Consider the following 26767-nt stretch of genomic DNA (forward strand, 5'->3'; position numbering starts at 1 on the left):
AATGATAAACCGAAATACTAATTAACACTAAAGTAATTAAAAACAATAATAAAGGCAAATGGATTATGAACTCATAAAAAGAAAGTAATCAGATTCAGTAAAGAAATCAGACTTAGGCCCTGGTCGGCTAGCTCAGCAGTAGAGTGTCAGCCCTGCGTGTGGAAGTCCTGGGTTCAATTCTTGGTCAGGACACACAGGAGAAGCGCCCATCTGCTTCTCTGCCCCTCCCCCTCTCCTTCCTCTCTGTCTCTCTCTTCCCCTCCCACAGCCAAGGCTCCATTGGGACAAAGTTGGCCCGGGCGCTGAGGATGGCTCCATGGCCTCTGCCTCAGGCACTAGAATGGCTCAGGTTGCAAAGGAGCAATGCCCCAGATGGGCAGAACATCGCCCCCTGGTGGGCATGCCGGGTGGATCCCAGTAGGGCGCATGCGGGAGTCTCTCTGCCTCCCTGCTTCTCACTTCAGATAAATACAAAAAATTTAAAAAAAGAAATAAGACTTAGCTTTGTGCTCTTACAAAAAAACACAAATTATAAGGACTCAGTTCATAGTTAAAAGGATGGGAAAAAGTGAAAATTGACCAAGGAAAGGGGAAATAACTTTTTTTTTTTTTGAAATAACTGTTTTATCAGCTAAAACAATTTAAGATAAATTTGCCGGACTGGTGGTGGCACAGTGGCTAAAGCGTTGACCTGAGACGCTGAGGACCCAGGTTCAAAACCCCAAGATTGTTGACTCGAGTGCAGGCTCACCAGCTTGAGTTATGGGGTCACTGGTTTGAGCGCCCGATTATCAACATGAGAAGCAATCAATGATCAACTAAAGTGATGCAACTACAAGTTGATACTTTTCATCTCTCTCCCTTCCTCTCTCTCTCTGACTCTCTCACCAAGAAAAAGAAAATAAATTAAGAAAAGATCAAAAGCTCTATGGAGGATAAATAGGACCACTGTATGGTGTAAAAGGAAAAATTCACCAGAAAGATAATTAAATTTTTATGTTCTTAATAACCTAGCCTCTAAATATGTGAGACAAAAGTGGAAAGAATTACATGGAGATAGCAAATCTTAGGGGAAATTGTAACACACCTCAGTAATTGATGTATTGAGCTTATAAAAAATTAGTAAGGATAAAAAAGTTTGAATAACACAATCAACATGGTTTGATATAATGGGTATACAGTTGACCTCGAACAATTCAGGGGTTGGGCACCATCTACCCCTGCAGTCAAAAATCTGCGTGTAACTTTTGCCACCTCAAGAACTTAACTACTAACCATCTTCTATTGACTGGAAGCCTTACCATTAACATAAATGGTTAACACACATTTGTATGTTGTGTCTGTTATATGCTATATTCTTATGATAAGTTAGGTAAAGAAAATGTTATTAAGAAAATTATAAAGAAGAGAAAATACATTTGTAGTACTTACATATTTATTGAAAAAAATCTACATATTTATATAAGTACTTCTACGTAGTTCAAAACCATGTTTGAGGGTCAACTGTGTATAGAAATCATGCACTAATAATTCAAGGATTCTTAATCTTTTCAAGCATAAATGGAACATTTATATAAGTTGACCATGTATTATTCCAAAAGCAAGTTTTAGTAAATGCCAAATATTGGTACCACACAGATTATGTTCTCTAACCCATAGAGCAATTAAGTCACGTCAGAAACTAAAAAAACTCTAGAATATTCCATATTTTTAGAAATTAAAAAAATACGTTCTAAATATACAATGATATTTTTTTGAAATCAATCATGGTGGACATTAGCAAATATTTAGAATGGAATAATGAGAATAGCACATAACAAAATTTGTAAGATGTGGCCAGTATAGCACTTGGAAGAATATGAAACCTCTTCAGATCCTTATAGTAGAGTGAAACATCAACTGAAAATTAACAAGCTAAGTGTCTGGCTTACGAATTGAGAAAAAGAACAGAAGAGTAATAATTTAGGAGGAAGGGAATAATAAAGATAAGAGCAGAAATATGTAAACTCAATTAAAAAAGCCAATAGAGCCTGACCGGGTGGTGGCGCAGTGGATGGAGCATTGGACTGGGATGCGGACGATCCAGGTTCAAGACCCCGAGGTTGCCATCTTGAGCGCAGGCTCACATGGTTTGAGCAAAGCTCACCAGCTTGGACCCAAGGTCACTGGCTCGAGCAAGGGGTTACTTGGTCTGCTGTAGCCCCACGGTCAAGGTACATATGAGAAAGCAATCAATGAACAACCAAGGTGTCGCAACGAAAAACTGATGATTGATGCTTTTCATCTCTCTCTGTTTCTGTCTGTCTGTCCCTTTCTATCTCTCTCTCTGACTCTCCCTCTGTCTCTGTAAAAAATTAAAAAAAAAAAAAAAGCCAATAGACTAGGGAAGCGAAACCAAAAGATGTTTCTTTGGAAAGACAACTAAAATGATGAACCTGATAAGACAAGTAAAGAAAAAAAGAGGCACAGGCAATGCAAATAATGGGGGGCGGGGGGGGGGGGCGCACACCTTAAAAGGATGTATTGTATAGTATGTGAATTATGTCTGAATTTTTAAAAAGAACGGGAAAAAAGGGTAGTCCATGAATAACTTTATGCTAATAAATTTGAAAGCATTGGCAAATTAAGAATTTTCTTAAAACTATAATTTAAACAAAACATATAATAAGATGTAGAAAACTTGAAAAATTTGTCTACTTAAGAAATTGAAATAATTAAGAATGTTTCCCTATGAACCAATTAGTATAACCCACAGGCCCAGCTGATTTTACAGGTGAGTTTTACTAAGTATTTAGAGAACAGATAGACATTTTTCCAGAGCATAGAAAAAGAGGAAAGATGCTTTCCAACTCATTTTGAAGTTATTTTAATCTTCATTCCAAAGTTAAAGAACAAGAGGAGAAGATAATTATAGGCTGTTATCACTTACGAACATAGGCGCTAAATCCTAAAAAGTCTAACAGTATCAGAAATTAGAAAGATACGGAGCCTGACCAGGCGGTGGCACAGTGGATAGAGCGTCGGAATGGGATGCCGAGGACCCAGGTTCGAGACCCCGAGGTCGCCAACTTGAGCGCGGGCTCATCTGGTTTGAGCAAAAGCCCACCAGCTTGAACCCAAGGTCGCTGGCTCCAGCAAGGGGTTACTCGGTCTGCTCAAGGCCTGCGGTCAAGGCACATATGAGAAAGCAATCAATGAACAACTAAGGTGTTGCAACGCGCAACTAAAAACTAATGATTGATGCTTCTCATCTCTCTCCGTTCCTGTCTGTCTGTCCCTGTCTATCCCTCTCTCTGACTCTCTCTCTGTCTCTGTAAAAAATAAATAAATGAATAAATAAATAAAATTTTAAAAAAAGAAAAATACGGAATAAGAGGGGTTCCCAGCCATCTATTTGGAGTATAAATTGGTATAACCACTCGAGAGCAGTTTACCGATATCTAGTATGAAGGTGCTTATACTTTAAAACCTAGCAATTCTAATTATATAGTGTAAATATGCTCTCAAATGTCCACAAGAATACATGACATTACAAAATGTTAAGTATGAACAGTTATGGTAAGAGGGGAGTGGGAACCTAATATTTATCAACTGGAGAATGAGTGTATGGGTTCCATAAAATGGAGCACTATTATGGCAGTCAAGATGGATAAAGCTCAAATAGTAATATTAAGTGAAAAAGGAAACTGAAGAATACATATAGTATGGTGCCACTTATATGAAGATTAAAAGCATACAAAAACTACAGAGCAGTTTACCTATGTATGTAGAAAACATGCATGGAACTGTTAAGGGGAACAATCCTGAGATGAGAGGGAGGAAATGGAATGAGGCTGGGAAGGAATAGGGCTTCTGCTGTATATGTGCATATGTATCTCGAGGAGATAGGACAGAAAGCTTATATACAAGGTAGATGATGGTACAGAAATCTTTCATACTTTTTCATATTCTTGAAATATGTCATTTAAAACAAACATTTTGCCAATTCCAGTACTCTATTCTAGGGATTTTTTTTCCTCTAGGATTAAGACTGACCAGCCCGGCCACTGTTAGGATACCCCAGGGTGGAAATGTGTCCTCCACCGTGATGGCACCAGGCCCCCATTCAGAGCTGCAGCCCAGGACCCCTCGCCCTGCTTCTCAGTCAGGTAATGACCTTCAGTCTTTGAGGACCAGAGAGGTTAGAGCTCCCTCTACAGATCAGTATAAAATTTAGCTGTCTCTGATGTAATTCTTAACTGCCCAATTCAAATGCTACCTTCTTTACAAAATCTGCCCTAATCTCTTCAGGTTAAAAGCCATCATTTCTTTCTCAGAATTTCTCATTATTCTCTCATCAGTTTTACCCCACTATTCCCAAGAATGCATTCCGTGGCTTACTTAGTCCTGCAGAGAATTCTAAATGGTGAAGTAAATTTGGTAAATGCATCATCCTCCTGGAGATTAAAAATTAATATATTGGAGGCACTGAAAGTTCTACAGCGAAGAAACCTGTCTAAAGTTGTTAGGTCTAGGCACTAGCTGGGTATCTCAGTTGGTTAGAGCATCATCCTAATACATCAAGTTTGCAGGTTCAATCCCTGATCAGAGCACATACAAGAAGCAACCAGTGAGTCTGACTAGGTGGTGGCACAGTGGATAGAATGTTGATGTGGGACACCACTGAGGACCCAGGTTTGAAAGCCTGAGGTTGCTGGCTTGAGTGTGGAATATTAAACATGAGCCCAAAGGTCGCTGGTTTGAAGCCCAAGGTTGCTGGTTTGAACAACGGGTCACTCGCTCTGCTGCCCCCCCCCCCCCCCAGTCAAGACATATATGAGAAGCAATCAGTGAACAACTAGAGTGACACAGTACAAGTTGATGCTTCTCATCTCTCTCCCTTCCTGTCTGTCTCTCTTTCACTAAAAAGAAATGAACTCGTAATGCATAAGTGGAACAACAAATCTCTCTTCCCCTTTCACCCTTTTCTTATCTCCCCCTCCTCTCCCCCCTTCTTCTCTTACTAAAGAAATCAATCAATAAAATTTTTTAAAAATAATTTTAGGCCCTGGCTGGTTGGCTCAGCAGTAGAGTGTCGGCACGGCATGTGAAAGTCCTAGGTTCAGTTCCCGGCCAGGGCACACAGGAGAAGCACCCATCTGCTTCTCCACCCTTTCCACTCTTCTTCCTCTCTATCTCTCTCTTCCTCTCCTGCAGCCAAGGCTCCATTGGAGCAAAGTTGGCCCGGGTGCTGAGGATGGCTCCATGGCCTCCACCTCAGGCACTAGAATGGCTCCAGTTGCAATGGAGCAATGCCCCAGATGGGCAGAGCATCGCCCCCTAGTGGGCATGCCAGGTGGATCCTGGTCAGGCGCATGCAGGAGTCTGTCTCTCTGCCTCCCCGCTTCTCACTTCGGAAAAATACCAAATAAATGAATGAATGAATGAGTGAATGAATGAGTGAATGAATGAATGATTTAAAAAATAAACTTGTTAGGTCCAGTGTTTCCCAAACCTAACTGACTATGTTTTGTTTTCTTATAACACTAGTTCCCAGAATATGCTTTGAAAATACCACTCCACATTTTGTTTGGTTCTTCTGTCCACTTTGAATCATAAGCTCTATTTGACAAGATTTATCTTTGTTGTCTTGGTGCATGGCTTTGTATATAGAAGATGTTCACAAACATTTCATTGACTAGTATCCGTAGATTTTACTCTGTATTTGCAGAATTGCAAAGACTACTGCTCTAGAATCTAAGTTGCAATTAATTTTTGCTTTGTTGACTGTTTAAACAGATGCAATGGATCCACTCCTCTCTGGGCTCCATATGCAGCAGCAAAGTCATCCCTCAGGACCTTTAGCGCCCCCACACCACCCGATGCAGCCTGTCTCTGTGAACAGACAAATGAGCCCAGCTAACTTTCCCCAGCTGCAGCAGCAGCAGCAGCAGCAGCAACAGTTGCAAGCAAGACCCCCACAGCAACATCAGCAGCAACCGCCACAGGGAATCCGACCCCAGTTTACTGCCCCAACTCAGGTGCCTGTTCCTCCGGGCTGGAACCAGCTACCTTCCGGGGCCCTTCAGCCTCCTCCAGCCCAGGGCTCTCTGGGCACAATGACTGCAACCCAAGGGTGGAAGAAGGCGCCCTTGCCTGGCCCAATGCAAGCGCAGCTCCAGGCAAGACCATCCTTAGCCACGGTACAGACACCTTCCCACCCTCCCCCTCCGTATCCCTTTGGCAGCCAGCAAGCCTCACAAGCCCACACAAACTTTCCTCAGCTGAGCAACCCAGGCCAGTTCACAGCTCCTCAGATGAAGAGCATGCAGGGGGGGCCCTCCAGGGTCCCGACCCCCCTGCAGCAGCCCCACCTCACCACCAAGTCTCCGGCCTCCTCACCCTCCTCCTTCCAGCAGGGATCCCCTGCCTCCTCCCCAACGGTTAACCAAACTCAGCAGCCGATGGGACCAAGGCCACCTCAGAATAACCCGCTTCCCCAGGGATTTCAACAGCCTGTCAGCTCTCCGGGTCGGAATCCCATGGTTCAACAGGGAAACGTGCCCCCTAACTTCCTGGGGATGCCACCGCAGCAGCCGCCGCCTCAGGGGCCGCAGAGTTTACATCCGGTCCTAGGAGGTGAGGAGCCCTGCAGCTATGTGTGCTGGTAAATGAACTGGAGATAGATCTTAGTGCAACTTCAATGTGGAGATAACGGAGGGAGTGAAATAAGGATGTAATTATTTGCTTTTGTGGGTATAGTGGTGACATTTGGTATAAATTAGTTAACTTGATGCATTATGCAGCACCTGACTGGTTATGTTTAAGCTAGCCCTCTGGATAAAAATGCAGGTAAAATTCAATATAGAGTTGTTCATTTTGTTTTCAAATTATTTTTGCTTGATGTTGTACTAGTGAATTAAAATGTCCAGAAGAAACATGCATTTTATTAACAACTTATACTGCTCAGCTGTAGAAAAGAAATAAGATGATGCAATAGAGCAAAAATGAAAAAATAAATAGAGGGTCTTATTGGGGAAAAGGCCCTTCTAGTTTTCAGTTTTGATAATAATCCTAAGTTAGTAAGATAGCATGGTATCTGTTAAGTTTGATTGAAGTATTAAAGGGGAGTAAGTTCAGAAATCATTGACTTATAGTTTTATAATGCCAATGCCTGCTCCTTAGAGAGGGAGTTCCACCAGTTATACCTAAAGGCCATTTATTTATTTATTTTGTAAGGTGCCTCTTGTATGAAGAAAAAGCAATGGAGCTTAATGTGTGAGAGGTAAAACGATTACAGTAAAACTTATCCATCTCCATGTTTATTATTTATTCTTATTAATCATTGACTAGTGCACATGAATGTGCTTGGAGCTTTTCACTAAGGAATAGAGAGGGTCAGTAATGCTGTCATCTGGTAAACATACCCCCACCAAAAGACACCCATTGCCTACCCAGAAAAAACCTTGCATCTTTAGTGCAACATAGCAAAGGCATGTTCCCATGGTTTCTGGTGAGATTAAGTTGCTCATCAGTCTTTTCACTCTCTTGCAATTAATTTTATGGATGTGCAGGCTCTAATATTTGAATCCTAAGAAGTTTTTAGAAAATATTAGAATGTTTCAGCTCCAAACTTCACTGTTCTGGGCATCTAGCCCTGGGTCAGTGGAAGCTGGGTTGTCCCTCCTGCAAATGTGATTTCTGATTTAATTACAGTGGAAGCATGCAAATGGGGACGTGTCACTGCTAAAGAAAGGACAAATACATATTTGTCTACAAAGTGTTTTTCAGGACATTTAAAATTTGGCCCTTAAAAAAATAAATGGACTAATACAAAAAAGCATTTAAGTGAGCTTTAGGTCTTGATGCTTTCATTGAGCAGATGATGTGCTCACCTAGGTGATCTGGCCACATCAAGGCCTACATTGTAAACAATGAGTGGGTTCTGAGATTCTCCTTATTACAGATTTTGAAATTAAACCTTCCTATGAAAGGAAGTGATACTGTAGTGAGATCCCATTAGAGCATGGTGTTTGGCACCATGGCTGTCGGAATTGCAGCAAGCGCTGTGAGGGGAAGGCGGCATGACAAAGCCTCACTTTGAAGCTCCTATGAATCATGTCTAATTTTTTTGTTTTTTCCAAAGAAACAAGCACAATATTGGGGGGAATTTTTCTACAAAGGAGATTGTCATCGATTTCCCTCAATGGAGAAAAAACACTATCTATGCTTAATATCAGGACCCAACTTTTGTTTTATAGTATTTTGTATCAATTTGTTTGACTATGAGAGAATTTATTCCATTGGTACTGGTGTTAAAGAATGTAAAGTTTTGGGGTTCACTCTATTACAGAGAAAAGTAAAGAGCTCTAAACCTTGCTGTGACGTGGCCTCAGATCACATTTAGGGAGCAGATTGCCATCTTTTCCTTGGCATGTTCTAAGTGTAAATTTTTTAGTATTTATTTTTCATTTTGACAATGCTCATGTAAGAGATTGTGTTGATTTTTTTAACCATCTTCCCCAACCTTATTATTAAAGATCTTACCAGTGTGACAGAGAGCTAAGCCAGTGGAGACTTCATGCAGCTCATCCTTCCTTATTCATTCCACATCTAAGCGAGAGTATGAATTTGCTAGGTAACTGCCTTACTCATTGTTTTCTATTAAGGAATGCCTAAACGCCTCCCACCTGGCTTCTCAGCAGGACAGGCCAATCCGAACTTTATGCAAGGTCAGGTGCCTTCCACCACAGCCACCGCCCCTGGGAACTCAGGAGCCCCTCAGCTGCAAGCAAATCAAAATGTCCAGCATGCAGGTTTGTTTTCTGTGATTTATTAAGCAGACATTTAATGAATATTGTGATAAGCAACATAGATAAATATAAGTCCTGGTCTCTCCCCTTAATTTCAAACTCATAAATATGAATTATTCTATCAAAAATAGGTAAAATGTCTCAGGAACCTAGAAACACCTAAGGAAAGGAGATGAAACTTGAGTTCCATGGCCCTGGCCGGTTGGCTCAGTGGTAGAGTGTTGGCCCAGAGTGGTGACATCCTGGGTTCAATTCCCAGTCAGGATACACAGGAGAAGCGACCATCTACTTCTCCACCTCTCCCCCACCCTCCCCATAGCCATGGCTCAGTTGATTCAAGGGCGTTGGCCCCGGGTGCTGAGGATGGCTCTGTGGAGCCATCATCTCAAGGCACTAAAAATGGCTCAGTTGAGAGCATCAGTCATCAGCCTCAAATGGGCAGAGCATTGGCCCCAGATAGGAGTCACCAGGTGGATCCCGGTCACACAGGGAGGATGCTGTGCTGTACCCAAAGAGCACCAGGAAACAGCACAAATTCTAATTGAAGTTGGCCATCACTTTGGTCAACCCCACTCCATAATCTCCCGACATTCCCTCTGGAGCCCACTTTGACACCACAGTTGGAGGCTGAGACCCAAGCAGGCCTGGAGGGTGGACCCTAGCCATCGGTATAGGAAAAATTCCTTTGGCCAGAAACAGATTCAGTGGGTTATGGGGTACAAGTCATTTTAAAATAATGAGATGCTGCCTTGCTCTTGATTTAACCTGAAAAAAATTAAACTTTATTGCCCTTTGAAATGTTATCTTTAAGTTACCAAGTAAGAGTAATGAAAAGGATTATTCTTCTCTGTTGTATGGTTGTTGAGACTGTAACAATTGTTTTATAGTCAAATCTCCTACTATAGAAAAACCCATAGAAAGTATCTCAAGCACAGCACATTTATTTATGTTGGTCAGTAGATATATATATATGATGGGTGTTTTTCTAATTAAGGTAATTTGAGTATCTTGATACTAATAAGATAATAGTATTTCTTTTTGAAACTGCTTTTTTTTTTTTTTTAAGGTGGTCAAGGAGCTGGTCCTCCTCAAAACCAGATGCAGGTGTCCCACGGGCCACCAAATATGATGCAGCCCAGTCTCATGGGAATTCATGGCAACATGAACAGCCAGCAGGCTGGTAGTTCTGGGGTTCCGCAGGTGAACCTGGGCAACATGCAAGGCCAGCCCCAGCAGGGCCCACCATCTCAGCTGATGAGCATGCACCAGCAGATCGTCCCCTCCCAGGGCCAGATGGTCCAGCAACAAGGAAGCTTGAACCCCCAGAACCCTATGATTCTTTCAAGGACTCCGCTTATGCCACAGGGCCAGATGATGGTGAACCCTCAGAGCCAAAATCTTGGGCCCTCGCCCCAAAGGATGACCCCACCGAAGCAGATGCTTCCCCAGCAAGGCCCACAAATGATGGCGCCGCATAACCAGATGATGGGGCCTCAGGGGCAGGTTTTGCTCCAGCAGAACCCAATGATAGAGCAAATCATGACCAATCAGATGCAGGGGAATAAGCAACAGTTTAACACTCAGAACCAATCCAATGTCATGCCGGGACCAGCACAGATCATGAGGGGACCAACTCCAAACATGCAAGGAAACATGGTACAGTTTACGGGACAGATGTCAGGACAGATGCTGCCCCAGCAAGGGCCTGTGAACAATAGTCCTTCTCAGGTTATGGGGATTCAGGGGCAGGTCTTACGGCCACCAGGGCCCAGCTCACACATGGCCCAGCAGCATGGTGATCCTGCTACTACTGCAAATAATGATGTCAGCTTGTCTCAAATGATGCCTGATGTTAGCATGCAACAAACCAACATGGTCCCCCCCCACGTGCAGGCCATGCAGGGAAACAGTGCCTCGGGAAACCACTTCTCAGGCCACGGGATGCCTTTCAATGCACCTTTCAGCGGAGCACCCAATGGAAATCAAATGTCCTGTGGTCAGAATCCAGGCTTTCCAGTCAATAAGGATGTCACACTAACAAGCCCATTGTTGGTCAACTTACTGCAGAGTGACATCTCTGCAGGCCATTTTGGGGTAAACAATAAGCAAAATAATACCAATGCAAATAAACCGAAGAAGAAGAAACCTCCTCGGAAGAAGAAAAATAGTCAGCAAGATCTAAAGTAGGTTTTGATAAGTTTTGCCTCAAATCTTATTTATTTCTGTATGGACTTCTTTTGATGGAAAATTTTAAACTTACATAAAACTAGAGTATAATGAAATTCCCCTGCTTCAACAGTTATCAGCTCATGGCCTATCTTGCCTTCATCTGTGCTCTCCCCATTGCCCTCTTGGATTATTTAAAAGCAAATTCATTTTAAATATTTCAGTATGTACTTCTGAAAGAGAAGGGACAAAAATTTTAAGACCACACAATACCATTAGCATACCTAGAAAAACTAATACTTCCTTCATATTCTCAGGTATCCATAGTATTTAAGTTTCCCCGATTATCTCAAATAATTTTTTTTTACAGTTTATTCAGATAAGGATCAAACAAGGTTCATACATTGCATTTGACTGATATGTGTCTCTTATGTCTATAGTCTGGGGGGTGGGGAGGTTGCAGCACTCAGAGCCTGAAAAATAGCTGGTGCTGCCACACTACAACTCCTCAAAGCACTTCCAGCTTATGATGGCTGTCGGGGAGCCAAAGAGGCCAGATCTGTTTTGGAAGTGAAAATTACTTATGGACACTCCCTGCTGTGTCTCAAATAGAAATGGTTTTTGTACAGGTGCCCTTCTTTTAAAGGCTCTTTATCATGCCCAGAAGCTTAAAACCTCATGCTAAGATGATTGGACCTTTAAATCAGTTACAATTTGGTAAAGGGTTCTCCAGGTGAGTTCTTTCGCAAGGTTACAGCAGGAAGGGCAATTAATTTATATTTCACTTCCTGAAATTAAGTGTTAGTTTAAGTCATGTTTTTGGCTCTGATAGAAGAGTTCCAGAAAGAATATTGATTAAACTGAATTTTCTGCCTTTAATTTTAAAACTGGAATTTGGAGACGTTAACTAACAAGGAATAGTGACAAATGAATGTGAAATGGACTAACTGACATAAATTGCTAGAACTATAGCAAAGAATAGGGGAGTTTTAGTTAAGCATAAATGTCCAAAACAGAACCAAACCTGACCTGTGGTTGCGCAGTGGATAAAGCATTGACCTGAAACACTGAGGTTGCCAGTTCAAAACAGAACCAGTTACCAGCCTCCCCATAATATTTCTTTGGTTGTACTCTTAATATATCATGCTCACATGCTGCTTCTTAAATCTTATCAATCAAAAGCCAATAATTGTATGTTAACTACCTGTACTTTCCTGAATTCAGACTCAATAAGCCCTTTAATTATATAATTTTTTCAGTAGATCTAAGTTGAATTCTTGACTGCTATCACCCTGTGGGAATAATATTATTTGTGGTGATAATTATTCTTGCCAGCCATCTAGGAGTCAAGTTGCAAGGTTATTCAGTTGCCTTTGGTATGCATTTTTGCTGTCGTCAGCAGCCCCGAGAGAGATTGCTTCCTTCTTGGGGCTACAGATTATGAAGGGACCTCCCATGGCATCGCTCCTAGGAAAGGGAGACTCAGTTTAATGGGAACAGCACCTGCTCCCAGCCCTTCTGCCAGCTCACTTGTGGAACCTTCGGCCTGTCTCTTACACCTCCCTAGTCCTTTGTTTTCTTCTCCGTAATATGAGGTGCCTGGACTAGAGAGCTGAGATTGGTGGGGTTTTTTGACAATACAGTTTCTTGAAAGTAAAGAATACTATAGAATCCTTGCTTATAATTTCAAGTAAGAGAGAAGTCATCATATAAGGAACAAATAGATACAGGCATCTATCTGGGTATGCGAAGAACTTGCTTCAGGTTCTAAATTTCCATGTCCTGTGGCTTTTTAAACGGATTAAAGATAAGGCTAGAAACCACACGCAATACAATGAGATAAAATAGTGACCAAGATTAGGGCAAAGCCACCTGAAGGGAGGAAGGAAAGGTGCAGCTAGGGGTAAGATTACAAACAAAATGAGGGATGCGACCACCTGGGTCCTTTGGGAACATGGATGTTAGTAGATAGCATTTGTGTCATTTCTTTCACACTAAAAATTTTCAACTACACCCAAGTAAAAATGAAAGCATCCCAAAGTCAATGAGAATGTCTGCAAATGCTCATTCTGAAGCAAAATGAATTAGCTTTGTGATGGTGTTCTCCATCTTTCTGTGTTCTGAATACCATTTTCACCAGCAACTTACAACTTCTTGCCGGGTCTTATAAATTATGAGAGCCACCACTGTAATATTCACAGAAAAAGAGGTAGCCTGGACTCTAGCTGAATTTGATAATCCCAGAGACAGTGTGGTTTCATAGGAATAGTACTTTAAATGTTGATAGCCCAAACTGTGATCAAGTCTCAAAACATCTAAAAGGTGAATGATTACATGAAACTCATTATATCAGAAATTTGTAGAAAGCACTTTGAGTAGATAGCTATGCTACTAGATTAAGTAGATTTTAAAATATAATGAAATTGCCAGATTATTTTTATGCCAAATATTAAATATTTTATCGGACTAGAGAGATGTAAATAATGGGATGATCACACAAACAGATTTTAGTTCTTCAGAAATAAACTGAGGGTTGCCCAGCCTGTGGTGGCGCAGTGGATAGAGCGTCGATCTGGAACGCTGAAGTTGGTGGTTCGAAACCCTGGGCTTGCCCGGTCAAGGCACGTACAGGAAGCAACAAGCAAGCAGTAAACAACTAAAGTGAAACAAGTATGAGTTGAGACTTCTCACTTCCCCCTCTCTCTGTAAAATCAATAAATCTTAAAAAGAAAAGTGAAGAGTTAAGCTAGTTTCGTATATGAACTGTACAGTTTACTCAAATGTGTGATTTCTTTTCAGCACCCCAGATACTCGCCCCGCTGGTCTAGAGGAGGCCGATCAGCAGCCATTGCCTGGAGAACAAGGAGTTAACTTGGACAACTCAGGCCCTAAACTGCCAGAATTTTCAAACCGACCACCAGGTGATAAAATGTTAAATACTATATGCTTCTCATCATTTATACAGCATTACAAGACTTCTCTTCAAGGAAACAATGATATATTTTGTCTCCTGACTACACTAGCAGTTTAATGTGTCTGGTATTTGGAAACTTTGTCTTGATAGTAAGTAAAAATTTCAAATATAATTTCTAAAGGCACATAGACTCTATGTTCAGATTAGCTTTTAAATCCTCATAAGCTCAGACTGAAATGTCAAGGTTCCTATTGGCACCACTATGACCCTGCCTGCCTACGACTCTCCTGCAGCCTTTCCTACTGGGCTTTCTCAGAGCAGAGAACTGCCAGGCTTTAAAATAAGCTTGTTTAATAGAAGTTTTATTATGAATCTTTAGATAGAAAAAAAACATGTAAAGAGTAATTTGAAAAAACACTGTGTACCACCTACCTTGATAATAATTAGGACAATACTGTTGAAGCCCCCTTTGTTGTACCCCTCTCTGGTTACAACATAATGTTACCTTCTAAATGTTGAAAAGGAAAAAAATTCACCCTGGCCGAATGGCTCAGTTGATTAGAGCATCATCCCAAAGCAGTCAAGGTTGCCAGTTCGATCCCTGGTCAGGGCACATACAGGAACAGCCCAGTGTTTCTGTCTGTCTGTCTCTCTCTCCCTCTTCCTCTCTCGCTAAAATCAATAATAAAAAATTTAAAGAAAAAAAGGGAAAAGTTTCCAAAATTCATTCATTCCAACCTAGGTATTATAGAACCAAGGCCAGCTGTATCTCTATACCTGAGCAGTGATTTGTAACCTTACTCCCTGTGACAGTTGAAAACACACAAGCCTGTCACATTTAGGACACACCCCTCTATGTGTACAAAGGGTTATATATTTTTTCTTCCTCACAAGTTACTTCAACTTCTTTTTGGCATATAAGTGGGAGTGTTGTTATTTCAGGGGTAAACTTTAGTCTACCTTTAATTTACTTATGTTAAAAGTGAATCAGCCTGACCAGGCAGTAGTGCAGTGGATAGAGCGTCGGACTGGGATGTGGAAGGACCCAGGTTCGAGACCCCAAGGTCGCCAGCTTGAGCGCAGGCTCATCTGGCCTGAGGGAAAAAAAAAAAAAGCTCACTGGCTTAGACCCAAAGGTCGCTGGCTTGAGCAAGGGGTTACTTGGTCTGATGAAGGCCCGCGGTCAAGGCACACATGCAAAAGCAATCATTGAACAACTAAGGTGTCACAATGATAAACTGATGATTGATGCTTCTCATCTCTCTCTGTTCCTGTCTGTCCCTATCTATCCCTCTCTCTCTCTCTCTCTCTCTCTCTCTCTCTCTGTCTCTGTCTCTCTAAAAAACAAAAAAAAAGTGAATCAAAAACAGTCCATTATGATGCCAGTAGTTTGTGTTATTTGTTACAAACTGGGCACACCCCATTTCCTCATAGAGAGTGGCAGCAGCACAGTTGAGACTGGGAGGTCACCAGTTTGGTGATATGTCTGGAGGGCATTACAAACAGGAAGGTACCTTCTTCCCTTGGACATATCTGAATTCTTGTTACATGAGTCCAGGGATTCGCATGCCTGGCATTATTGCTTCCTTTCTACAGTTTGCCAACTTGGAGCCTACAGGCTGAATTTGGCCTATGTTTTTGAATTGTCATGCAGTGTCTTAAACCAAACAAAAGTCTGAATTTAAATGTCTTTAGACAGAGCATGTGCTCTGAGATTTGGCTCTGTCCACAAGACTGCTTCTGTCCTACATCAGCCCACTTCTTCGCTCCCAGCCTGACCGCTAAAGGCATATGAGTTTGCACCCCTTGATTAATAAATTTTGTTCTTACGTTACATGCGCTGTGTGTGTCCTGGCTTTTCCTCTCCACCATTCTGTCACGGCAACCCCAGTCTGTCTGATCATAGTGTCCTTTGGATTGCTGCCTCCAGCTTCTGGAACTTTCTAGCAACCCTGCCCTTACGTTAGAGAGTCTGCTGTATTGTCTGTGCTGCTCTCTTTCGTATTTACTGTACTGTCTGGGGGCCTCATTTTAAAAATACAAGGTATTTGTGTCATGGCCCTGACATCAAAGGGCTTCTACAGAAATTACAATTTTGTTAGCATGGAAACTTGAGGTAAACCCATGGAAATGCCATGTTATTGGCTTGATAAGTATAAAGAAGTTACTTGAGCCTGAAACAAAAAAAGGTTTTTTTTTTAAATCTTCAAAACTGGATTCTGCACATTGTACTCATTGGTGTCATGGAGATCTTTGGCCGGAAGTCATAAATTCACTCTTGAGCACAGGGTCTGGCCCTGTGGATCAGCAGCATTGGTAGCTGTCTGTGAAAATCTTGAGCCAACAATTCTTCCAACTGCCAGAGCCAACCGTTCTTATTCTTGCAACTATTAAAACTTTCTGGATGTATTTTGCACACAACAGTGGAATAAATCTAGTTTATAAAATTGTATACCAGTGATATGCCCATTTTTTCCTACTAAACCACCTCTGTTCTTGGTTAATGATCTTTTCATCCTTTCTGATCATGTAAGGTTTCGGTTCTAAATGCCAGGTAAAATCTTCACAAAAGAAAGAATCATTTGAGATGTTGCCTTCTGCAAATCTGTCGGGCATGGTCCTTCAGAGTTATTTACTCGAAATAATTTTTTTATTCTTGAAGGCTGTGCTTCTGGCTTACTTATCTTCCAATTGTGGATTCATAGGAAATAAAATTTAACATGTAAGAAAGTAAATTAAAATTAATATCCATTTAAACAAATGTCGTGCCCTCATTTTATTTTCAATGTATGTATCGACTTCTGTTAGCTCCAACTATGTATTAAACTGAGTTGCATTGGATGGGCTGTTTAATTCAGTTGGGTTCCCCCAGAGCGTGAACCTGAGGGGTGCAGCATGCTCTCTGGAGCCAGTGGATTGGAGTAATTTTACATTCCTCTTTTTTAAGGAATTGAATCCTATAATGTTATATTTTACTTCCATTGAAAGAGTTAAAAGGCTATCTTCGATGTTGGCGTTTTCAATAGAACCAAATCTTAAAAATAATTTGTGCTAACAGAAAAAGTGAATCCTAATTGCTTTACGTCATTCACAAGTGCAGTGAAATATTTATGCCTGCATGAGACCCCAGTGCTGGGTGGTCAGCTCCTTGCTCCTGATGGTGTTTTTCTCGTTTCATCTAAGCATTTGGCTGGTACAAACTCAGTCACTTGCAGCACATAGCACAGAATGTCTGTCTGTCAGTCTTAGCATAGTCGTGCCTCCCTGACACCCTACAGACTGAAGAGCTCAATTCCATGATGCTTTGCTTTTTGCTTCCTTAAGCAGTGTGCCCTTTGCTTATGTCAGGGAGTGAGGGGCTGCCCCTGCGCCCCGGGAGCGGGCGTGCCCGAGCTGTTTGTGCACAGTCTGTGCCGCCTAAATGAGGATTGCTTGGCTGTACTCTACAGGTAGCAAAGCTTTTCTTGCTCAGAATCTAACTTCCCTGATTTTGGGGGCTTGTTTTAGGTTATCCTTCCCAGCCAGTTGAACAGAGGCCGCTTCAGCAGATGCCTCCCCAGCTCATGCAGCATGTGGCACCCCCGCCACAGCCGCCACAGCCGCCACAGCCACCGCCACAGCTGCCACCAGCGCCGCAGCCGCCGCCGCCACCTCCCAGTCAGCCGCAGTCGCAGCAGCAGCAGCAGCAGCAGCAGCAGATGATGATGATGCTCATGATGCAGCAGGACCCCAAATCAGTTAGGCTTCCCGTCTCTCAGAACGTCCACCCCCCGAGAGGCCCGCTGAACCCAGATGCCCAGAGGGTGCCCATGCAGCAGAGTGGCAGTATGCCTGTCATGGTCAGTTTGCAAGGACCTGCCTCCGTGCCGCCATCACCTGACAAACAGAGAATGCCAATGCCTGGGAATACTCCTTTGGGAAGCAATTCCAGGAAAATAGTGTACCAGGAAAACCCACAGAATCCTTCCAGCTCACCACTGGGAGAGATGTCCACACTTCCTGAAGCGAGTAGCAGTGAAGCACCATCTGTTTCAGGAGGCCCAAATAACATGCCTTCCCATTTAGTAGTTTCCCAGAATCAGTTAATGATGACAGTCCCCAAACCTGGACCATCACCTCTTCCGGCAGCTCAGGGTGCAACTCCGCAGCAACCCCCTATAAATTCCCTGCCTAGCTCTCATGGCCACCACTTTCCGAATGTGGCTGTTCCCACCCAAACATCCAGGCCTAAAACACCAAACAGAGCCAGCCCCAGACCCTATTACCCGCAAACACCCAACAACCGCCCTCCCAGCACAGAACCTTCAGAAATCAGTCTATCACCAGAACGACTCAATGCCTCTATAGCAGGACTGTTTCCCCCACAGATTAATATTCCTTTACCTCCTAGGCCAAATTTAAACAGGGGTTTTGATCAACAGGGCCTCAATCCAACAACTTTGAAGGCCATTGGGCAGGCACCTTCAAATCTTACCATGAATAATCCTTCCAACTTTGCTGCCCCACAAACTCACAAATTAGATTCTGTGGTGGTCAATTCTGGAAAGCAGCCCAATTCTGGAGCAACAAAACGGGCAAGCCCAAGCAACAGTCGGAGGTCTAGTCCTGGGTCCAGTAGGAAAACCACTCCAAGTCCTGGGAGACAAAATTCAAAGGCCCCTAAACTTACCCTGGCCCCTCAGACAAATACAGCCCTGTTGCAGAATGTGGAGTTGCCAAGAAATGTATTGGTCAGTCCCACTCCTTTGGCCAATCCCCCGGCACCTGGGAACTTTCCCAACAGCGGACTGAGTCCTCAGAATCCTGCCATGCCTGTGGCTGCTGTGGGGGCCGCTCTCGAGGACAACAAGGAGGGCTTGGCTGTCCCTCAGGACAGCGACTGCCAGAATTCCCAGGGTAGGAAGGAGCAGGTAAATGTCGAGCTAAAAGTAGTACCTGCCCAAGAAGTTAAACTGGTTGCCCCTGAAGATCAATCCAAAAAGGACGGGCAACCTTCGGAGTCTAACAAACTTCCCACTGTCGAAGAGAACAAAAATTTGGTGTCTCCTGCTATGAGGGAAGCACCAACATCACTAAGTCAACTTCTTGACAACTCTGGAGCTCCTAATGTAACCATTAAACCCCCTGGGCTTACAGATGTGGAAGTAACACCCCCAGTAGTTTCTGGGGAGGACCTGAAAAAAGCATCTGTCATTCCCACACTGCAGGATCCGTCTTCTAAAGAACCCTCAACTTCCCTAAATTTACCTCACAGTAATGAGCCGTATTCAAACCTTGTGCATCCAGAATTGAGTGAGGTCAGTTCTAACGTTGCACCAAGCATCCCTCCAGTAATCTCAAGACCTGTCAGCTCTTCCTCCATTTCTGCTCCTTTGCCCCCAAATCAGATAACTGTTTTCGTAACTTCCAACCCCATCACAACCTCAGCTAACACATCAGCAGCTCTGCCAACTCACCTGCAGTCTGCACTAATGTCAACAGTCGTCACAATGCCCAACGTGGGCAGCAAGGTTATGGTTTCTGAGGGACAGTCCGCTGCTCAGTCGAACGCCCGGCCTCAGTTCATTACACCTGTCTTTATCAATTCATCCTCAATAATTCAGGTTATGAAAGGATCACAGCCAAGCACAATTCCTGCAGCTCCACTGACAACCAGCTCTGGCTTGATGCCTCCCTCCGTTGCAGTCGTTGGCTCTTTACACATACCTCAGAACATAAAGTTTTCTTCTGCTCCTGTACCGCCTAATGCTCCCTCCAGTAGTCCTGCTCCAAACATACACACAGGTCGGCCCTTGGTCCTTAACTCACGAGCCACCACTGTTCAGCTTCCTTCCCCGCCTTGTACAGCTTCTCCAGTTGTCCCTCCTCACCCCCCCGTCCAGCCGGTGAAAGAACTGAATCCAGATGAGGCTAGTCCTCAGGTGAGTGCCTCAGCAGATCATAGCACTCTGCCCTCTTCACAGTCAACGACAATGGTTTCTCCCCTTTTGACCAATAGTCCAGGTTCCTCTGCCAACCGGCGAAGCCCAGTTTCATCTAGTAAGGGCAAAGGAAAAGTGGACAAAATCGGCCAGATTTTGCTGACCAAGGCATGTAAGAAAGTCACAGGCTCTCTTGAGAAAGGGGAAGAGCAACATGGTGCAGATGGAGAGACTGAAGCCCATGGGCTAGAGACCACAGCTCCAGGGCTCGTGGGAACAGAGCAGTTACCCACAGAGCTGGACAGTAAGACCCCAACGCCCCCAGCACCCACTCTGCTAAAAATGACCTCTAGCCCAGCGGGCTCGGGCTCCACCTCAGCAGGACCCAGCTTACCGGGCAGTACGCTCCCCACCAGTGTACACTCGATTGTAACCACTCTGGTACCCTCTGAGCTCATCTCCATGGCGCCGACCACAAAAAACAATCATGTTGGCATAGCATCCGACCCACTTGCAGGTGGCCTAGTGGAGGAGAAGGTGGGATCCCATCCAGAGCTACTACCCAGCATAGGTATGTACTCGGGCCTGGCATCGTCTCCTCCTGTGCATTTTTTGATGGCCTATCCCAGAGAGAAAGCATGACTCCTTTTCTCCTTGGAGGAAGCGTGGGCTGAATGGCAATAGTAGTGTTTCATTCACTGGAAATGTATTAGGAGAAGACGCTTTTAAAATCCCATGTTAAGCTACTTGTTAACATGATCTGAAATAATGATATACCTTTCATTTATATAGTTTTTCATTTTACAAGAAAGCCTTTTTACATACACTATTTTACATAATCTTCATACCAAACTATGTCATGTAGCCCTAACCCCAATCTAGGAGTGAGTAGATTGAAGCTCAGAGTTCAGTATTTGTTCAAAGTGTATATTGTGAACCTCCAGTTGGACATTATCCCTTAAATGCAGAGCAGCTTCTGCAGGTTCTCGTCATGGTAGACTTGCTCTCAACAGTTTCAGAGCAGGGTTGAGGTAGCCCCTTCCTCACGACTCTGTCCCACACACTGTTCCTTCCTGAATGGCTGCTCCAAGGGAGAGCCTTCCAGAAAATCAAGTTTCATGATGGGAAGAACAAAGTGGTTGAGACAGCTAGGCTTGGGTTGGTGTCACAGCACCAGTATTTACCAGCTGTGTGGCCTTAGGCAAGTTCCTTGACTACTCTGAACAAAGGAAAAACTTTGTAATATAGGGACAAGAATAATTGTAAGAATTTGATGAGATAATGCACATAATATGCTTAGCACAAGATTAGAATATAGTAATTATTTAGTAAATGGTTTAAAAAATAATTACCACTTTCTTTTTGATGCAGGCTCTTTGTAAACTAGACAATTTCATTCATGGGTGTCTAGTTCAGATTATTTCTCGTTAAGGTGGCCTAATAATGGGAGCATAGGTGTCCTTACACCTCCTCCCCTTCGCATCCTCACTGCCCCCCCACCATGTGCATGCGCGCGTGCACACACACGTTCTTCCTTCTGAGACTCAAGTTTTGCGGAAGTTGTTTCCCTAGGGAGGACTTTTGGCATATCCTAGGTCAGCTAATAGTGCCTGTCATGTTTATGCAGTCAAAATGCTTCAAGTGCCTGCCTCTGTGTGGGAAGCACCCAGGAGAAGGGGCAGAAAGAACACACACTTCAGGGTAAGATCAGAGTTCAAATTTTAGCTCCACTGGTTACCAGTCACAGTTAGATAAACTTCTTAACCTCTTGTAAGCCACGTACTTCACCTATAAAATGGTTACCTCCCAGACTTTAAACAAAGATGCAATGAGCCTAGCGCTAAGTGGCCGGCACCCTGCCTCACAGAGCTCTGGGAAGGTTAATTCCCTTTCTCTGCCTTTCGCTTCAGTGCTCGAGATACAGGGAGGGATCAAGGCTTTTCAGAAGCTCTCTGCCCTTGCAGGAGATAGAGACTTCACAGGACTAGGTGCTGTAGGGTTCTGGTTCTAGTTCTAGGGAGGCAGGTAAGCCCTAAGAATTAAAAAGCACCCTGATATGACTTAAATATATTCTCTGCTATTAAATGTTTCCATTCTACTTCCTTTCAGGAAACTTTTCCCTCTGGTACCAAGAGAATAATGATGAAGTGATTAGAAAATATTTTTATCTGGATCATATATAATCCTAGAGAAATGTGAGAGCCTTGGGAAGATGAGCCAGCAGTTGGAAAAAAATTCTCAATTTTAGTTAAGATTGTTTCCATTCTTTTTCAAGGTGCTGCTATATGCTTTTATCTTGAAAATGTGAGAAAGCAATACTGGAGTTAAAAGTAGAAGTTAATTAATAATGTTAAGCTTTATCGGATAAGCATCTGAAATAAATTCTTAAAACAGATGCATTATTCATCTTTTTACTAAGTAGGGAGAGAATCTACAAAATTAATAATTCTCACAGGAGGGTATCTAGGATGTTAGACTGAAGTATAGAGATGAGAGGACATACCCTTGAGTGACTGTGGCATATCTATTCCCTTAATCTTTACTATATGACCCAAGAAGTTTTCATTCTAGAGTATATGGTGATTCTGTTCCAGTCCTCTTCAAGGGCCTAAGCTCTCTCTGTCCTTCAAAACCCAGTTCTTACATTTCTTCCTTTAATATACTACCAGATTTCTCAGTCTACAATTGATCTCCTGTTTTGGACTCCTGCAGCACTTTATTACTTTATGAATCTCCGTCATATAACATCACAGGGCACTGTAGTGTACTCCATGTGTATATATCATCTTTAATACTATGTTGAATTCCTAATGGGCAGAAAGGATGGAATTTGGTTTCTAAGGGTACTTGGCACAGTGCTTTGCCCGTAGTAAGTTCTTGCTACCCATTAGATAAGCAAATGACATATCAAATTGATTGATTAAATATGAGTGGACCACCTGCTTCCTGCCCATCGCTCTTGCCAGGTGCTGTAGAAAAGTAAAAAATAAATTATATGATTAATTTCAGGTCTTGAGTGTAGACTTTTGAGGATGAGACAGAATTTTTAAAGTGGTAAAGTGAATGGTGTGATTGTTCCTCTGAAAGTGGCTTGGGTTGCCCACTCAGGGGGGCTTTTGTGTTTTTTTAGATTGGACAGAACTTGACCCCAAGAAACAAAAATTATGAATGCTCTTGTCCTCGTGGCCACCTCCTTCCTTGATTACATATACTCAAAAAGGAAAATGGGTATTCCCAGTGGTAGTCTCTCTTACTGAGTGTTGTAGCCGTTAATTTTTTAAGTAAGGTTTGAAATGTACTTTCAAAGCCAACTTCAAGTACTGCCCTCTAAGAGTAGATGTATTTTGGCAGTTACTTAGCCCTTGATACAGTCAATGCTTTCTGTTTTGTTTAGAAAAGAAAATAAAAGGACTATTTTTTTTTCTTGCCTTAGCCCCTTCACAGAGTTTAGTCCCAAAGGAAACTCCAGCCACAGCACTGCAGGGGTCTGTTGCCAGACCAGGTAAGGCACACTTCAGAAGAACTCTCGGAATGGGATGGGTTACCTGTGAACTGGTGCTGTCCTCACTGTGCCAGGAAGTGGCTGGAGCTCTCTTACCAGTTTGCTTCAGCACAGACCTCGGTTGAGTGGCAGAGTGATATCTGAGTAGTATTTGAGGTTATTTTCCCTGGTGTCAGCCAGAGAACTCAAGAAGAACATCTTGGTGCCCACTGTCTGTCTGCCACCCGGCTGGGGGGTCTCCATTGCGGAGTTTGCCCTGTCCCATAACCCTGACACAGAGCTGGCAGCTGACTGACTGAAATATGGTAATTCACTGGGGTGGGAAGTGTTACTGCACTAAGATAGTAATTGCATTATCATGACAGGAATCGAGGCTTGTTTTGAGAACCTCTGCTATACAGTGAGGCAGCCATTCTTCCAGGGAGACAGTCATTTCAGTCATTTCTGGGTGGCATTAAGTTTCTTCCCATGACCAAGGTGCTGTAAATAGCGCTAGGGATGGTGTTTGTGGAGGGTAGAGTCCATGGTAATCTGACAGATAATAATTGCTGTGGGATGCTGGGTCAGCTCTGAGTGCCTGAGGACCTTGATGGCAGTAACAACACTGCCTTCATAGATTAGACTGGCAAAGCCGGCCAAGTATCATAGATATGGTACAGGGTAGACTTGCCTGGGTCATTGCCACTATAGGTTGTTTGAAGGGTTCCAGAAAAAAAAAGTGAAGTATGACTACTTTGCACAAAGTAGGTTAGAGTTTCATTTTCAGCAGTTTGTACACTTGACACAATTTATAAGCAGAAAACCACAACCATATTTAATTTCGTGAGTCTAAGCCAGTAAAAGTAAGTATTGTGATTGTGTTTTAAACCTGCTTCAGGGTGCTCTGTCCTATATGTCCTATATGCTCTGTCCTATCAGACCTCTCAGACCTCTGGAAAAAAGGAATGAGCAAAACCATTTCAGCTACCCAGACTGCTCCTTAGCTACCAACTGGCCACATGATACCTGACATCGGTGGGAATGGAACAAATCATTCAGGGAAGGGATTAGATGGTAAAGCTCATTTTTTGTAAGAAAAGGAGCAACAGGGAAAAGGAAAGGAATTCCATTTCCTATCCCAACTTTTTACTCCAAAATATGTGTCCTCCTCAGAATAACTGGTCCAAGAATCCTGTTCCTTTCAAAAGTTTGACTACAGGCCCTGGCCGGTTGGCTCAGTGGTAGAGCGTCAGCCTGGCGTGTAAGGGGTCCCAGGTTCGATTCCTGGCCAGGGCACACAGGAGAAGCGCCCATCTGCTTCTCCACCCCTCCCCCTCTCCTTCCTCTCTGTCTCTCTCTTCCCCTCCCGCAGCAAGGCTCCACTGGAGCAAAGATGGCCCGGGCGGGCGCTGGGGATGGCTCCTTGGCCTCTGCCCCAGGTGCTAGAGTGGCTCTGGTCGCAGCAGAGCGACGCCCCGGAGGGGCAGAGCATCGCCCCCTGGTGGGCAGAGCGTTGCCCCCTGGTGGGCGTGCCGGGTGGATCCCGGTCGGTCGCATGCGGGAGTCTGTCTGACTGTCTCTCCCCATTTCCAGCTTCGGAAAAATACAAAAATAAAAAAATAAAAAAAAAATTAAAAAGAAAGTTTGACTACAATCAATCTCCTTAAAATACCTCCAAAGCCACTCACTATCACCACCAAACCCTTTTGATCTTGACGTACATGAATTACCTCTGATAGTGTTAAAGCCTCAAAAGCACTGAATTTTGTTCCTAAAGAGCAAGCTAAGCAAGACTTCTTTGTGCCACCCCCTTTTGACAAACCATTTTCATTTTGAGCACACCTCCCGAGTTTCTTTGCTCCAGCAGGGCCAGCAAGGCATCGAGACTCAGTGAGTTGGTGCCTTTCTTGGGGAGGGGTTTCCATGTTGTATGGATCAGATATGGGGCACTAAGTAGCAAATAAGAAGCAAGGATTCTTGCCTGACCAGGTGATGGTCCAATGAATGGAGCGTCAGACTGGGACACAGAGGACCGAGATTTGAAAGCCTGAGGTCGCCAGCTTGAGTGCGGGCTCATCTTGTTTGAGCAAGGCTCACTGGCTTGAGCAAGGGGTCACTCGGTCTGCTGAAGCCCCCACACACCCCTGTCAAGGCACATATGAGAAAGCAATTAATGAACAACTAAGGTGCCGCAATGAATAGTTGATGCTTCTCATCTCTCTCTCCCTTCCTGTCTGTCTGTCCCTGTCTATCCCTCTCTCTGACTCTCTGTCTCTGTCAAAAAAAAAAAAAAAAAAAAAAAGCAAGGATTCTCTTCTACCAGCATCTTGTATTAAAGGCCTAGGAGTCCAGCCTCCTCGCATGAAGGCTACATCAACATGAACAGTATGGCAACAGTAATAATAGCTAATTCTGAGTTCATACTAAGCACCAGGTGCTGTGCTAGAATTTTTAGATGTGTTATTTCACTTAATCTTTTTAACATTGAAGTGGGTAAAGTGGTTATCAGATGAGGCATTAAGCACAGAGAGGTCAAGTAATTTGTTGAAGGTCACATGGCCACTAAGCCATGAGGTCAGAATTTTGACCTAGGCGCTCTGGCTTTATTGCCATCCAGGAGGTCCCCGTGTAACCCGTCGGGTGTGTTAGACGTGTACACTGAGTCAGAGGTGCTGCATGCCCCACACACAGGACAAACAGGTATAGGGCTGGTGAGACCAGAGTCAGGAGAGATCGCCACGATCTGGTGCACCAGGGAAGTCTTTTAGAAAAAGATGGAGCTACGTAACCCGGCATAGGATGGAGGAAGATGTTTTCTGTTGGTGCTTTTCCTTTCCCGGAGGTCATAGCTGCGGGGTGGAGAAAAGCAAAGAGTCTGTCCTCTAAAGTTCTGTGATGAAGTTCTTTGGAGGAGAATGCATTCTTAACAGAGGTTTAGGATATATTGAAAGATTACTGTCTTTAAAACACGGGTCAAGGGGATGGGAATATTTTAAGAATGAAAACAGTCTCTTCTACATGAGAGGGATGACGCTTATTTTACTAACTAGTTATAGCAGGGTAAAATATGAACCAGGCAGCGTGACTTTAGTTCTGTTGATCCAAACAGCATTATTTCACAGAGGAGTAGAAATAAATATAGACCAGTGTCTTATGCCCAGACAGCCGAGTTGTATCTGTGCCAGCTCTGTCCCTGTCCCATGTAGGGTGAGGACCCTGCCGGGCACAGAGACATGTTAGCCTCAACAGGGCAGTCAGAATCTCCTAGACCCCTAGCCTCTCCCTGTGAACATACACACCAGACACTCCACATCTCATTTCTGTCCTTTGTGTTTTTTACAGAACTCGAGGCAAATGCTGCCATAGTCTCTGGACAAAGGTAAGATGATCATTTCTGCAGACTTAGCCTGAATATGGCATAAGCCTCTTTGAAGATTATCTACTTTTTCAGCCTTTAAACCTCTTCTAAAGTAGAGAGCTGTCATTAGTCCTA

The 26767-nt window shown here is 43.4% G+C and overlaps 1 protein-coding gene across 12 annotated transcripts in view; it reads left to right on the forward strand.

The window, feature by feature from the left end:
- Positions 1 to 26767, forward strand: part of NCOA6 (nuclear receptor coactivator 6) — an 81842-nt gene that overhangs the window by 39575 nt on the left and 15500 nt on the right. For 9 of the 12 annotated variants that reach the window (XR_010751461.1, XM_066384018.1, XM_066384016.1 and 6 more), the window contains 8 exons: positions 4023 to 4148; positions 5779 to 6618; positions 8649 to 8795; positions 9859 to 10975; positions 13758 to 13879; positions 17380 to 20364; positions 23227 to 23295; positions 26617 to 26653. Coding sequence is in view for 11 of the 12 variants with exons in the window: in XM_066384018.1 (XP_066240115.1) it covers positions 4023 to 4148; positions 5779 to 6618; positions 8649 to 8795; positions 9859 to 10975; positions 13758 to 13879; positions 17380 to 20364; positions 23227 to 23295; positions 26617 to 26653 (5443 nt within the window). In the remaining variant the exon portion in view is untranslated. The remainder of the gene's footprint in view (positions 1 to 4022; positions 4149 to 5778; positions 6619 to 8648; positions 8796 to 9858; positions 10976 to 13757; positions 13880 to 17379; positions 20365 to 23226; positions 23296 to 26616; positions 26654 to 26767) is intronic. The other 3 variants (XM_066384023.1, XM_066384024.1, XM_066384027.1) reach the window with 3 other exon arrangements.

This window comes from Saccopteryx leptura, chromosome 5 (genome assembly GCF_036850995.1).
Source record: "Saccopteryx leptura isolate mSacLep1 chromosome 5, mSacLep1_pri_phased_curated, whole genome shotgun sequence".
Taxonomy (NCBI): Eukaryota; Metazoa; Chordata; class Mammalia; order Chiroptera; family Emballonuridae; genus Saccopteryx; species Saccopteryx leptura.